Raw genomic sequence first — 13,747 nt, 5'->3', positions numbered from 1 at the left:
AGCGCTCCAAATCCTTGGATGACCCTGTTTTCAATCTGCATCATCAATGATTCAGACATTTGTCACAGGGGATGTGATGTCAAGTACTTCTTTTCTAAAAGCACACAGACCTGCTTCGAGATATATTTATTTTTGTCACTCCATGTGACAGTTTACTACACTCTACTCCCTCTGCTTTGATCAAACGTAGCAATAGGTTTTGTTTTTTTTCTTGCAGCAACTTGGAGCATTATGTATAAACAGTGTGTACTGTACGCACTAAAATGTTGAGTATGCTGTGTTTCAAGCAAAGGTTGGGATGTTAAAAAGAAAGGTATGCACTGTTTTATACATGTGGACATTTCTGTGCATTAGTACTTCCTAATTTTGTGACAACACCATCTTTCAGTGGTCATTGGTTTCGAAGTAAATTTTGCCTCCATTTGATGGGACAGCTGAAGAGAGACAGGAAACGTTGAGAGAGCGGGGGACGACATGCAGCAAAGGGCAGAGGTTGAACCTGAAACCCACAGCCGCTGCATCGAGGACCACAACCTCCGCACATGGGGCAGAGTGAGGAGCAAGGGGGGGGGGGGGGGGGGGGGGGTTTCCACGAGACAAATGGTGCCATAAAAGTGCTGCACTCCTGATACGTGTGCGTGAGACAGATTTCAGGGTGTCATTTCAGAGAAGTTCAAAGTACAACCTCCGCACATGGGGCACGACATAACCGCATGGCCACTGAAGCCCCAACCACTGAAGCCCCAAGGCCACTGAAGCCCCAATCTAAAAGGTCAGCCTGATGTTCCCAACCCTGGTCAAGACAGTATTTATCATCCAAAATCTTTATCTAAATCTGACATCTCACGTCTTCTAGAACTATTTCACATCCTTCCCTCGCCTACAGTAACATCCCACACACTGGAACTGCTTTCTCTTTTAACTCCTAAAATGCTACTTTTTCAAAATGTTCCTTCCTGCCTCTTGTTTTTTTTTCATTTATGTCCTCCTTCTGTGAGAAAATGATATTAGTCACAGCTTTATCATTGAGTTTGAACAACATCTCTGTTGTTTGTTTGCACCGTTAGCCATCCAAGAGTCCATAGATAGTAAGATTAATCGTGCACAATGAAGAGATAACTTACTGGGGTTCCAGGGAGGCCAGCTTTTCCTGATGGTCCAGGCTCACCAGGCTGTCCCTAGGATGCAAAACAGAAGAATGAGAAATAGAATGAGACAACTTATTTGGAAGGATGGCAAGAGGAGTGGTTAGAGTGCTACGTTAGGTTTGCATCTTTCCTTCGCTTGACAGGGGAGCTTCATCTGTCTCACTGTTTCAGTCAGACATCGCAACAAGTGAAGGATAAAAAAAAAAGGCTAACCGTCTCGCCTCTATGCCCGCTGAGTCCTTCTCGGCCTGGAGGTCCAATTGGGCCCTGTGAAAACAAAACAATAAAAAGGCCATTTTATTATCTTGTCCATGCTGAAAACAAAAGGCTCTTAATCAAATCTCCTCTTTAGGATATCTTGAGAATTAAGCCTTGGGCAGAAAACAGCCTCAGCCGCATTGTAGTGGTGTATTTAATCTTAGCTCCCCTTTTTATGGGGGGAGTAGATTCTTCCTTTAAGAGACTAGCTGTGAAAACATTCTGTCTCCAGAAGCCAGATAATGAGTGAGGTAAAAAGACGGGTTTTGGTGAGGTGTTACTTCCGAGACAAATGGTGCTATAAAAGTGCTGCACTCCTTATACGCATATGTGAGACAGATTTCAGGGTGTCATTTTGGAGAAGTTCATAGCGATGAAACTCACACAATGTCCAAAGATATAAATGGTTTCAAACGTTTTGCTGCTAGTCCTGGACCACTTGATTTATATAACCAGGAGTAAAGATTCTTTGGCTTTCTGGAAGTTGAGCATTCTGTCCCCAACTTTCATTTTTAATCTAAGCAGCGTTCTATCTGCATTCTATCAATCAATGGAGGACTGGTTCCAGACAGCTGTAATGATCACTCGCAGGGACTGGAAGGTACTTTCAGAGTGGAAACTTTTCAAAAGTGGATCACTGAGCCAAGAGTGGAAACCTTATAAAGGGAATAATAAGGAGGCCTGCTTCCCATGTAAATCAGATGCATATTAATTGGCTCATTGTTAAAGGTATAATGTGTAACATCTTACACAATCATACAGCAGATGCTAAATATAACTAAACTTAATAAAACAGTAAATTATGACATCCTTAAGAGCAGTCTTTCTCTTTTTTTGCTCTCAGCTCTGTGTTCATACTGATGAGATGGCGCCTCCTTCAGTTTGTTTATGTTTCGCTCAGAGGCTCAAAGTTTCTCTGGCGTGAAGCCAGCTATGTCCAACTGCTAGCCCAGCCACCATGTAATGGAGGAGAGACGGCCCCAGCTAATCAGGGATGAGTTTTGGGGAGGTTTCATCACAAGGGAACAACTTAAGGAGAATCACTAGACTCTCCAAACCACAGAAGAACTTTTTTTTTCTGTATAAAATACTTAAAAGAAAAGACCGATGCACAAGTGTGGCATCTAATGGAAATCGACCCTGAAAGTCCTTTATTGACCTTTCAGTGATTTTTTAAGGTATTTCTTTGCAAATCATACAATATGTATGCCATAAATATATATGTATTATAGTCATTGTCTGAGAACCCTTGTGTCAGTGTTTAGTACTGAACATGGCTGCAAGTGTTGAACTTTTATTTTTACAGATCAGTGAAACTGAAATCAAATGCAAAAAAAAACAAAAACACTGTAACATTTAACCTGTAAGTTTAAACAAACCTCTTTCCCAGGTTTTCCGTCACGCCCAGGTAGTCCAGACTTTCCGTCTTCTCCCTGTTGGGCACACAAAAAGTACATTAAAAAGGACATAATGGACATAATAATACAGTTAAACTGTGGTTTACTGTTTAAGTCTTAAACATTCCAAATATTTCCATCCATTTAAATCACCACCTCCTGATGTCACCCATGTGTATCTGAAGAGGCGTTATGAAGCCTAACGATGCTGGTTGCCATGGAAATGCTATCTCCAACTAATTTTCAACCAATAACACACTCTCATCTGCTATCACATTCACAATTAATGTTGGGATATGAGAGCTCAGCCGTATACAGATTATTGTTAAATGCAATTGTCAATTTTCGATGACTGATGTCTTTGCTCAGTAACTCAGATGACCTTTAATTTCCAAAATCAATCAATCAATCAATTATTAAACAGTCAAACAGGTAAAGCTGAGGCAGGTCTTAAACCTCTTTGAAAACTACAAAGCCTCCATCTGTCAGTCAACACAGCCACACCTATTAACGTGCATATTGATAACTCTTAGCCTTCATCACACTCAATCACCTTTTCAAAAAAAGTATTTGAAAACAAGGTTGTCAACATATTTATTTCTCCCCTTAAAAATACAGCAGCCTCAAGTGGACACTCGATGAACTGCATATTTGTGAACTTCTGCATTGGCTCATTTGCATCACATTGTAAAACACTGTGTGGAGGGTCTACATCACTTGCCTACTTGTAGTTTGATTAACAGTTGCTAACCATTCATTTCTCATAATATCATTTAATTGAGCTTACATATGTGTTTGTTGCTGGGATTTATTTTTACTTAAGTTATCCTTTAAATGACTTTTTTTTTCCAATTTGATTCTTCACGTGCTTGAATTTCCCTCTGGATCAATAAAGTATTTATCTATTACCTCATGATCTATTGTGCAAAGGCCTTAAGACCTAAAGAAATCCTATTAAGAATCAGTATTACACTGCTGCATCATACTGAGGTAACTGGGCTCAATGAATGCTTCTTTTTGCATGCACAGGCTTTCCTTTCGCTGAATAACAATGAATATCATTTCCATATGAGTGACACTCAGCGAGTGTCATTATAAGCAGCGGAGGAGAATTCAGTGTGTCTGAGGAAACACTTCACAGTTCCTCTAATAAGTTGTCTCCTGTCTGTTGGGCTGGGAGGCTTCCTGCCTCTGTGCAGCTCAGTCAGCACTGTCTGTAATGAGCCCTGCTATTGGTCATGGCTCTGCAGCAGGAACTTTTCCTGCGGGTGTGTGCTGTGTGAGAGACAAAGCAGCGGGTGCAGTGATTCTCATGAAGAAGATGTGTGTACAGGGTGCTTGACATTGTATTGCAGCATGTGAAGCACTGTATGTGGCTGTGAGTTGAACTCCTGTAATGAATCAATCATGTGATCATTTAATTTGGAGCACTTATTTTTGTCAATTTTTGTTAATGGTAAATTGTAAATGGGCTTTCTAATCGACTCAAAGCGCTTTTACACTGCAGGTCACACCTACACATTCACACACTGATGACAGAGGTTGTTCTGTAAATTGACAAACAACAGAATCCTATTCATACACATGCATGTGCCGTCAACGAGGCGGTGGAAGCAGTTCGGGGTTAAGCGTCCTGCCCAAGGACATGTTGCTGTGTACATGTTCCTGTCGGAGACGGAACCCCAACCAACCAAAGCCACTTCCTCCCCGGCTATCTAGTGTTCCACACCAATCAGATGAATCAATTTTTATACATATATATATATATATTTTATTATTATTATATATTTTTTTTGACATAAGTTAAGTGAGACGTTCGTGGAGGAAATATGACCACAACAGGCCTGCATTGTATAGACACTTGTAGCTTCAAAGGTATACACTGCTTTCATAGACTGTAGTTGCATCGTCAAGTCGAACTGAAATAAGTCTTGATGCTGCTTATTGTCACTTAAAAGCTGTGTGTTCTTCATGACTATGCAATTAAATGTACGCTGCATTGCAACATTTGGGGCATAATATGATTGTAGAATGATGTGAAATATAAGCCCTTTGAGTGGTATGCCACATGTTGTCATGATTTTCTGTGTCTTTATTTTGTGTTCTTATTTTATATCTGTTGTTTCTTCCTGTTTCGTTTTGTAGTTCTTTCCCCTGTGTTACGTGTCTAGATTTACCTGCGGGCCTTGTGTGTGTTCCTTCCAGTTTGATTGCCCTCATTAGTTTCACCTGTCCTGTTTGACACACCTGGTTTTGAATAGCTCATGTCTATTTAGGTTCATTCCCTTCAGGGTCCTTCAACTTTTTTCTGTTTGGCCTGGCATGCACTGAAATATTTTTTTTAAATGTTTTTGAAAAAGTGAGAGACCCCAGACATCAGGTCATGTCAAATTAACGGCTCAGTTCCTAAAGTGTGTGATGTGCAACGAGACGACCAACTCAGCTTAACAAACACTAACCTATTCATTTAACATCAAGCAAAGTCTCAAGTATCAAAAATATGTAAGCTTACGTGGTCAAACCAGCTTAAAGGGGACATATTATGAAAAATACCCTTTGATATTGTTTTTTAACTTGAGTGTCTACTGACTCACCAAATGTGAAATAAATCCATCCAGTCCTTTGTTTGTAGTCTGCTTAAGTCTTACAATACAAAGAAAATTGCTCCATTTAACCCCTCCCAAAAAACCCTTCCCTCCCTTGGTATATCCAACCCCAGCCTAGAGAAAAAAACCTTTTTCCCCAGGTCTGCATTTAAAGAGACACACACCAGAACAGAGCTTTCTGAGAGAGCTGGTTTCTACAGAGTCACAAACCTCCACTGGGGCTTGATTTATGTTATATTCTTAACAAAGTACAGATGTTTCATTTAGACCACAGGGGACTGTTTGAAAAGATGAAAAATGGGTATAATGTCCTCTTAAAGAGTAAATGATGGTAATGGTCAAGTTAAATGTTGCTAGCTGTTAGCAAGTACATCCATAATAGTAAACATTTCGGTCCAACTCCTTTGGAGTGGGTTGTGGGTTATTTTTTTATTTGCCACGAATCAACATGTTGGTCCTAAATGTATGACAACCATGTACTGTAACTTTGTTTGTTGTACTTTTTCATTAAGTCAGCTTCTTCTTATCGGCCACTGTTCCATTTCACCTGACCATTCACAGAAGTCGTGCTTCCACACAGCAGGTTTCTGATCCTAAATATTTGACGTTTAATATTTTAATTCAGGGCGGTCAGATTGTCTTCCGAGCAGATTGGGGAGGTTAAAAGCATTATTACCAGGCCCTCCAGGATTTTACAGACTTTTTGGGGGATTGTTAAGGCCTAAAATACCTGATTTCGCTGCAACTTTCCAAAAAAATTGCAATGCATGTTGCAATGTTTTTTTTCTGCAATTAAATTGTGACGGGAAGCAAAACTTGTAAAACTAGTTGCAATTTTTTTCACATCAACTATTTTCTTGCACACACTTGACTTGACTTCACCAGAGCTCTTTTCAAAATGTGTGATCGTATCTTGTGCCCACATCGTCTTTACTCTGTCTGCTAGTTGAAAAATATCAAATATTAAAAGTGCAGTAACGGAGCAGTGTCTGCCATACAGCGGCCTAACAAACTGTTGTCATGAGACAGGATGGACCTGCAGCAGTTTTTTTCGTGCACTAAGTCCCAAGAGCAGATAAACAAGATAGTGAATTTGGTCAGTGGTCACTAAACTCTGGTGACGTGTAGCTCGCTGTTTTTGCAGGGTACTGCTATGATTGGTTGAATTTGCGTGGATTGTTGCAATTGCAACATCACAACATCATTGAGGGACTGATTAACACAAATCACACCATAAGAGAATCCCGCAAGATAATTTTTAGAACCAATAGCTGGACACCTTCACTGACTTTAATCGGAAGGGGGAATCTGGCCCAAAATGTACCCGTTGTGTACTCTGCTTAATGCATTGATGTTGGTTAGCTTACCACTGAATGCTTTGTTGAGGATTTTCTTGCGGCTCTTTTCATTTCTCCTTTTGGAATTTTTAGTTTGACTCTGTAGTAACTTGGACTTTTGGAAAATAAGCATTATTGTTAAAATGATTACTTTTTTGTTATCTGCAAATGGGATCAGTTCTTTCAATGATTCAAATAATTGGATGAAATAACAGATAAATAAAAATGCAAAATTATACCCCGAATTAAATTGCAGTGGACAAAACGTTAAATAAAGCTAACTGTAGGTCTGTTGTAAAGTAGAAAGTCTTTAAATACAAGAAATACAGAAAGTAGCAAACTAACCTTTGGGCCTGGAGCTCCAGATTCTCCTCTGTGGCCCTTAAAGCCCTGCAAAGGAGGAGAGATAATGATTAATCAGTCACACTAATTTGCCTCGCCAGACCTGTTTACTGGTGGTTGCTTACCGGGAGACCTCTAAGCCCCGAATTCCCTTGTGGTCCTGGTTCACCTTGTTTGCCCTGAAATGGAAGCACACTTAGTTTTATGCCCACATCACATGATACAATCAAATCTTTCTCACAATAAACAGTATCTTGCTGTTGTTGTTGTTCAACATGAAACCTTTAGATAATAACTATGTTCATCTACTTACAGGTTCTCCGATTTCACCAGGTCTTCCATCTTTCCCCATTTTTCCAGGCTGACCCTAGAAATCAGTAAAATAATAGATTTCTCAACTCAGATTGTTTACAGTGCTGTAATATTCCTGACACTGTACTTTTTATTATTTTTCTTACTATTAAACCAGGTAGTCCCGGTGGACCTTGGATTCCTTTGAGACCCTCTTTACCCTGGTGTAACAAACAAACATAAACAGGTCACAGTCACGGAAGAAAAAGAAATGATTAATGGCCACTATTACCACACAGGCTGGGTGACCTACATGGTAGCGCAAAGAGGTTTGTAAAATAATGACACATGGGTAATACGCTTTCTGAAGGGAGAATACATGAAGTGCAGCCTGACCTTTTCTCCAGGGGTCCCCGGGGGGCCAACAAGGCCAGGCTGGCCATCGTTACCCTGAGGAGGAAAGAGGCAGTGTCAGAGGAGGTCAACCGAAATAGAAAGTCTGTCTGTTTACAAAAAGCTGTCAGCACTTAGCTCAAAGACAAAATAAACCCAAAGTAGAGACGTACAGGTGCACCCATTAAGCCAGGTGTACCAGGATGACCAGGGGGTCCAGGGTGACCCTGTAAAAAAACAAGAAAATTATGAATATCAACTTATCCAATTCATATAAGGCAATGTTGTGATAAAAATGTCTGTAAGCATAGAGGACAAAATATATACCTTGTCTCCTTTGTCTCCAGGGTTGCCCGGAGTTCCTTTATCCCCTTTAAGACCCTGGGGTTATAATAAAAAAAGAGAAAACATCAAATGGTGCTGTAACTCTTGAGATAAAAGATTTATCAGAGGAACTACTTGCCAACTGAAACAATCATCTTAAATGTTCACAATGTTACTGTGGAGGAGAATGTGTAAATATCAACAGTGTTTTTAAAGTATGATTCAACCCCTTTTGCTGAGTGGTGTTTTGATAATTAACTTTGCCTCCAATTACCTGAACCCTGACAGGTAATAAAAAGGTTGACACAAGCAATCAATTAGCTTTAAGTCCTCTGGGAGCATTAAGAGTGCAGTTAGTGTACAAACTTGCCTTTCCTCCATCGGTTCCAGAGGGCCCTTGAGGTCCAGCCGGTCCCGGCGCTCCCTGTAATGACACCGGCAACGCATCAGTCTCTGTCCAGACAAACACCGTTACTGGGTCCTAATCGCTTACTGCTGCCCCCAGAGGAGGCAGAGCTAATGATGCAGAGAAAGCCGCTCCATCCGTCACACCAACTCTGATTGATGATGACTAACGTGTAGCCTTGGACCTCATGGCTCACTTAGGGGCTAACACATTAGAGGCAAATACTTTACAGTCCTTTAAAAATGAGCATGATAATAGCCTGCACATTACAAGTGAATTGATGTTAATAGCAGTGATTGTTTAATATTAGTTGCAGTGTTACCTGGAAACCATCTTGGCCATCTTTTCCTGGAGGTCCCGGGTGTCCTTTGTCTCCTGGGATTCCTGGGAGACCTGGTGGTCCAGAAGGACCTGCAGGGCAGTCTGAGCAAACATCCTAAAATACCATGGAAATATGTTTAGATTAAGCCATCCATATGTGCAGTCTATTCTGTTTAGGGAAGGATGGAAATGCTTCTTACCTTCAGATTCAGGTCAGAGATATCTGCAGCCTTGCCCTGAGACACAGAATGAAGGGTTTAATCAACAAGAGAACAAGAGATAGGAGTTCTTGATAGGCAACCTAGGCTTCAAATAAAAAATCATCAAGTTCATTTTTAGTTTGAAGACTAAAAAGGTCCAGCACAGGAATGTGGGGTGACTACACTTTGGCCATGGACCATCTTTCAAATCATCCAAAGATAGACAAGGTAGTTCTTTATGGGCCGGCTCTTCAATAGGTAGGCAAACACCTTATATTCGTAAGGTATCATGTGCACGCAATTTCAAAGTGTAATGTTGTGTTATTTGTACGCACACTGTGAGACTGGGTTGGTAAAAAGATAAAGACTCAACAGACTAATATTTTACTGCAAATCTTTACGATTATAGTTTTAAACAACTAAAAAACAACACTTTTTTGTTAAAAAGGATTCAATACAACTTAATGTCACAGACTTGCTTGCTATAATTGCCATTGTCAGTACTCACAGGCTCTCCTTGTGATCCCTTTTCTCCTGGCCTTCCTGGTAGACCCTGCATTTGGAAGAAAAGCAGGAATTTAAAAAACTCAAATCCATTTAAAAATATGAAATATTAAGACATTTAAGATTTGTATTCTCCATTTATAAGTATCATCACAGCTTCGACTTAATCCACTTAGTTATTGTTGCTGATTTGTTCTTTTCACAATAAAGACATTTGAACTAAGTATGTAAATGCCATTTGGTATGTATTTGATTATTATGATCATTCTAAGATGCCCGTCACAATTATGCAAAGGACTGCTGATTCAGACGAGTTATTTTGAACTAACTTTGACACATTTAACCAGCAAATGCTTTTAACTGACAAATTCATCTCATGGGGAGCATCGTGGCTCAGTTCTGGGTCCAACTCTATTTTACATGCTTTTACTCAGTAACATCATCTGTGAAAACAATGTCCATTTGCATTGTTTTTAGAGTTTCATTTTGGATTAGACCTGGTGACCAGTGAGATAAAACAACTCTCCTTAAATGTCTCACACAAGTTAAATCATCAGACAACTTCCTACCAATTAAATGACACAACATCGGAAGTTATCATAATTGGACCCAAAGATAAAAGAACTGCAATCATGGCAAAGCTATGTGATCAAATAAATAATGTTAAGCCCAATAACCTTTGTGTTCATTTAAACCATAGACGCTATATTAAGATAGACGGGAAAACATCCACCAGGGAATAAAGCCAAAGTATTTAGAGCTCCCCCTGCTGACTGACCACAGTATAAAACATAAACTCCTCCTCCTCTATATTAAGAGATAAAACCTGTGCCCATGCTTGTGCATGAACTGTGTTGAAGCACAGTTTGTGCTTGAGCACGAATTGGAGCACTCGCACGAGTCAAACAAACTGGACTTACAGGGTAAAGCATGCATAGGCACAGTACTGATTGCCTTGTGTAAGCGCCCCCTTACAGTCCTTGAATGTCAAGACCGACACAAGAATCTGTTCCACACCACTACCAAAAATGTAAGAGATATAGACATAAAGAGCGAGTCATGCTGATTCACTGGATCAGAGCTTAGGCTGGTCATTAAGGTACAATTTGTGAACCATTTAATGGGATTTGCAGTGTGTGTTAGCAGCAAGCTTACAAGCGATCTGTAAGACTCACGTTATGTCCAGCTGGGCCCTGAGGACCAGCTACTCCTGGTGGACCTCTCAAGCCCTAGAACCAAAACATACAGAAATTACAGAAACAGGTTTTAATGGAACAGACATAGTCAACATCAATCATTTGAAAATATTTTTACCGCAGCTCCTGGTTGCCCATTATTTCCGGGAGGCCCCTACAAAAAAAAACAAAAAAAACAAACAAAGGTTTTATAAGGCTTTGAATAAATTGCAAAAAAGGAATAAAATGAAACACCACTTGAAATGCAAATACCTGTGGTCCCACTTTTCCTTCTCCTGCAGGACCCATGTCTCCTGGTACCCCAGCTTCTCCTCTTGACCCTGGTTGGCCCTTGAAGGATAAAGTAAAACGTTTATTTTTTCTCTGTCATGCTCCTCAAATAATGTCAGTTCAGCCATAATGTTTGGTGAGGAGTCTCAGTTGGCAAAAAAAACCTGACACATTCAGCAATGCCTACTGATCCCAGAAATACCACTCCGTTTTTAATCTTTGATGGAGAAAAAAAAACACAATCTGCAGTTGACATTTTGGTACTCAGAAGGGAAAAAGTATCGATGATGAGGGTGAGTGATCTGACACCATAAATCCAGCAACGCCCCCTGTCCAGCCTCACCCAGTCTGGGCCCTCGACATCAAGCTCTTCACAACGGAAAAAAAAATCCGGTCATAATCAGAGCAGCGGTCACAGTGCAGTGGACATCGAAATTGCTTTTTCTGCTTTCAACAAAAATGAATTGTTTTTCTCAACGGTGTCAGAAAAAAAAAAAAAAAAGTTTTTCACATCAATGAAAGAGCACCTGTGCAAGATAAAAAAAAAACACCTCAGGCAACCTACATAAACACACACCCACACTTTCCTGCAAACTACTAAAATTACATTACCTTTAGCCCTGGGGGTCCTTGTATCCCCTGTGGTCCTGGGTCTCCCTGTAATGTCACAAATCACATCAATCAAATTGCTTGCTACGCAAACACTAGAATTAAGCCTCTTTAGAATAAACCATTTAGAGTTGCTGTTCATCATGCACATGACTGATTCGAGGCCTCAGGGCCGCACCTGGCAACTGTAAAAAAAAAAAAAAACACAACTGCTGTGTGCTGCTATAATGTGATATGTCTTAACAGTGTTTTTCCTGTTTGTTAACGCTTCGTCAGCAGGACGGCCACATGTCTGAGGTAAAAAATGATGATGTTGAGCTGCAAGCCCCAGTGTGCCTACTTAGGCTTGTTTGTTGCCCATGCAGACGGTCATATTGTACTGTTGCTCAACATGTGTTACAGGCAAGCAGATGTTTACAAGCAGAGCACATGTGGAATGAATGAGACTGATCAGAGGCTCAGGAAGGAGATTTCTATTACTGAAAGGGAGATTTCATTAAAACAATATTTAATGGTAGCTTACATAATACGCATCAATACCTAGTTAAAGGTGTACATAACTTAAAAAATGACCCCTGAAAACTTTCAAAGATCAGACTGAATATTTATAATACTGAAACTTTGATTATTTTTTCATGATTTTGGTAGAAATCCTGATATGCAAATTCAATTGATCTTTCTCCTTTCTCTCAAACTTTACAAGTGTTTCTGTTTTACCAGTCAGTACATAATCGTGACCCATGCAATTCATACAAAAGTAAAGCTACTTCAGGGACATTAAAGGAGTAAACCTGGAGGATTTGTAAGACAAATCAAACATCACCTCAGAACTAAAGCACACAGTTACGTTTTATAATTTAAAAACAGTGCTGACATAGCAAGGGCATTGTCACACTAATTGCTGGACCTTTAAATACCCTAATGATAAATAAATAGCAAATTAGAAAAAACTATAACATTGGCATAATGTTACCCTACAATTCCATTATACACTTAAGGTTTACCTGTTGTGAGATTAGAAAAAAACGTGTCTTACATTTTGGCCATCTTTCCCTTTCCCCGGTGGTCCAGGTGGTCCTAACATACCGGGCTCCCCGGATGGGCCTGCAGGACCTGCTTGTCCTGGTTTACCTGGTTCTCCCTTAAAATAAACGTTAATGGCAGTGATTGTAAAGAAAGTAAAATGGTGATGTTATTCTCTTGAGGCAAGTACAGTACATCATTAGGCACCTCAAAGGCTCATTTAACTTCTGTTGTTTATAACTCCATATTAGTTTCTACTTTCAAGGTTCATTTCAAGGATCTCTTTGCAGTCAAAGATTTAATGGTTACATTTGTAATGTACGTTTTCTATTATACGCCCCAAATTTGTAAGCCATTATCTTCAAGTCGGCAACATAGACTGTGAACAATAGCTAACAAAAAGTGAGTGATGTCACCCGTTGGTAACTTAAGAAAGCTTAAGAAGCTCATCGGTGGTGGTCGCCATGCTGGAAATGCAGTCACAAACTAAATTACAGTCAAATTAAAGTCATGCAAAGATCTGGAGCTGACAAACAGTTAGCTCGTTAGCTTCGTTAGCTGCAGTACCCACGTCCCTATAAATAACTCCTAAAGTCCTGTTTCTGAAGGACTGTAAAAATGTCAATGACTTTAGTGCTGAAACCCAAACCGAGCCCAGAAACCCAACCAAAGGAGTAAATATTTACTGTACTAATTTTGACAAAGTACTGACCTTGTCTCCTCTCTGCCCAGCTGGACCAGGAGGCCCAATGATCCCTGGTATGCCCTAGAAGAAAAACTGTTTTCAGTTTCATACAGAAATAGTATTTTTCATTTTTCTACAGATAAGTTACAGGAACTACTAGCAGGTGATCATATCAAATCCCTAAGTACATTTAGTGAAGAGACTTACCACATTCCCTGGTAATCCACGAGAACCTTGAGGACCAGCTATGCCAGGTGGACCCTAGGAGGAACCAATCAACAGTTAGACTACAGTTCCTCAACAATCATTCTTATTTGGCCTTAATTTATACATGACTTTATAACAGACAACTCACAGGGTCTCCAGCACGCCCTGTCTCGCCTGCAGGTCCACTGTCACCTTTTGGTCCCTATAATAAAAGGGTAATGAGTTTCAGT

General features: G+C 40.1%; 1 protein-coding gene across 1 annotated transcript in view; it reads right to left on the bottom strand.

The window, feature by feature from the left end:
* Positions 1-13,747, bottom strand: part of col22a1 (collagen, type XXII, alpha 1) — a 58,176-nt gene that overhangs the window by 6,538 nt on the left and 37,891 nt on the right. The window contains exons 35-56 of the mRNA XM_079368499.1: positions 13,666-13,719; positions 13,518-13,571; positions 13,338-13,391; positions 12,639-12,743; positions 11,606-11,650; positions 10,976-11,053; positions 10,842-10,877; positions 10,703-10,756; positions 9,532-9,576; positions 9,024-9,059; positions 8,825-8,938; positions 8,467-8,520; positions 8,100-8,153; positions 7,946-7,999; positions 7,776-7,829; positions 7,547-7,600; positions 7,402-7,455; positions 7,214-7,267; positions 7,092-7,136; positions 2,786-2,839; positions 1,362-1,415; positions 1,125-1,178 (exon numbers count right to left, since the gene is read on the bottom strand). Of these exons, the coding sequence (XP_079224625.1) occupies positions 1,125-1,178; positions 1,362-1,415; positions 2,786-2,839; positions 7,092-7,136; positions 7,214-7,267; positions 7,402-7,455; positions 7,547-7,600; positions 7,776-7,829; positions 7,946-7,999; positions 8,100-8,153; positions 8,467-8,520; positions 8,825-8,938; positions 9,024-9,059; positions 9,532-9,576; positions 10,703-10,756; positions 10,842-10,877; positions 10,976-11,053; positions 11,606-11,650; positions 12,639-12,743; positions 13,338-13,391; positions 13,518-13,571; positions 13,666-13,719 (1,260 nt within the window). The remainder of the gene's footprint in view (positions 1-1,124; positions 1,179-1,361; positions 1,416-2,785; positions 2,840-7,091; positions 7,137-7,213; positions 7,268-7,401; positions 7,456-7,546; positions 7,601-7,775; positions 7,830-7,945; positions 8,000-8,099; positions 8,154-8,466; positions 8,521-8,824; positions 8,939-9,023; positions 9,060-9,531; positions 9,577-10,702; positions 10,757-10,841; positions 10,878-10,975; positions 11,054-11,605; positions 11,651-12,638; positions 12,744-13,337; positions 13,392-13,517; positions 13,572-13,665; positions 13,720-13,747) is intronic.

Source organism: Symphodus melops (genome assembly GCF_947650265.1).
Source record: "Symphodus melops genome assembly, chromosome: 18".
NCBI lineage: Eukaryota > Metazoa > Chordata > Actinopteri > Labriformes > Labridae > Symphodus > Symphodus melops.
The sequence above is the reverse complement of the archived record's forward strand: the minus strand, read 5'-3'. Positions and strand labels throughout refer to the sequence as shown.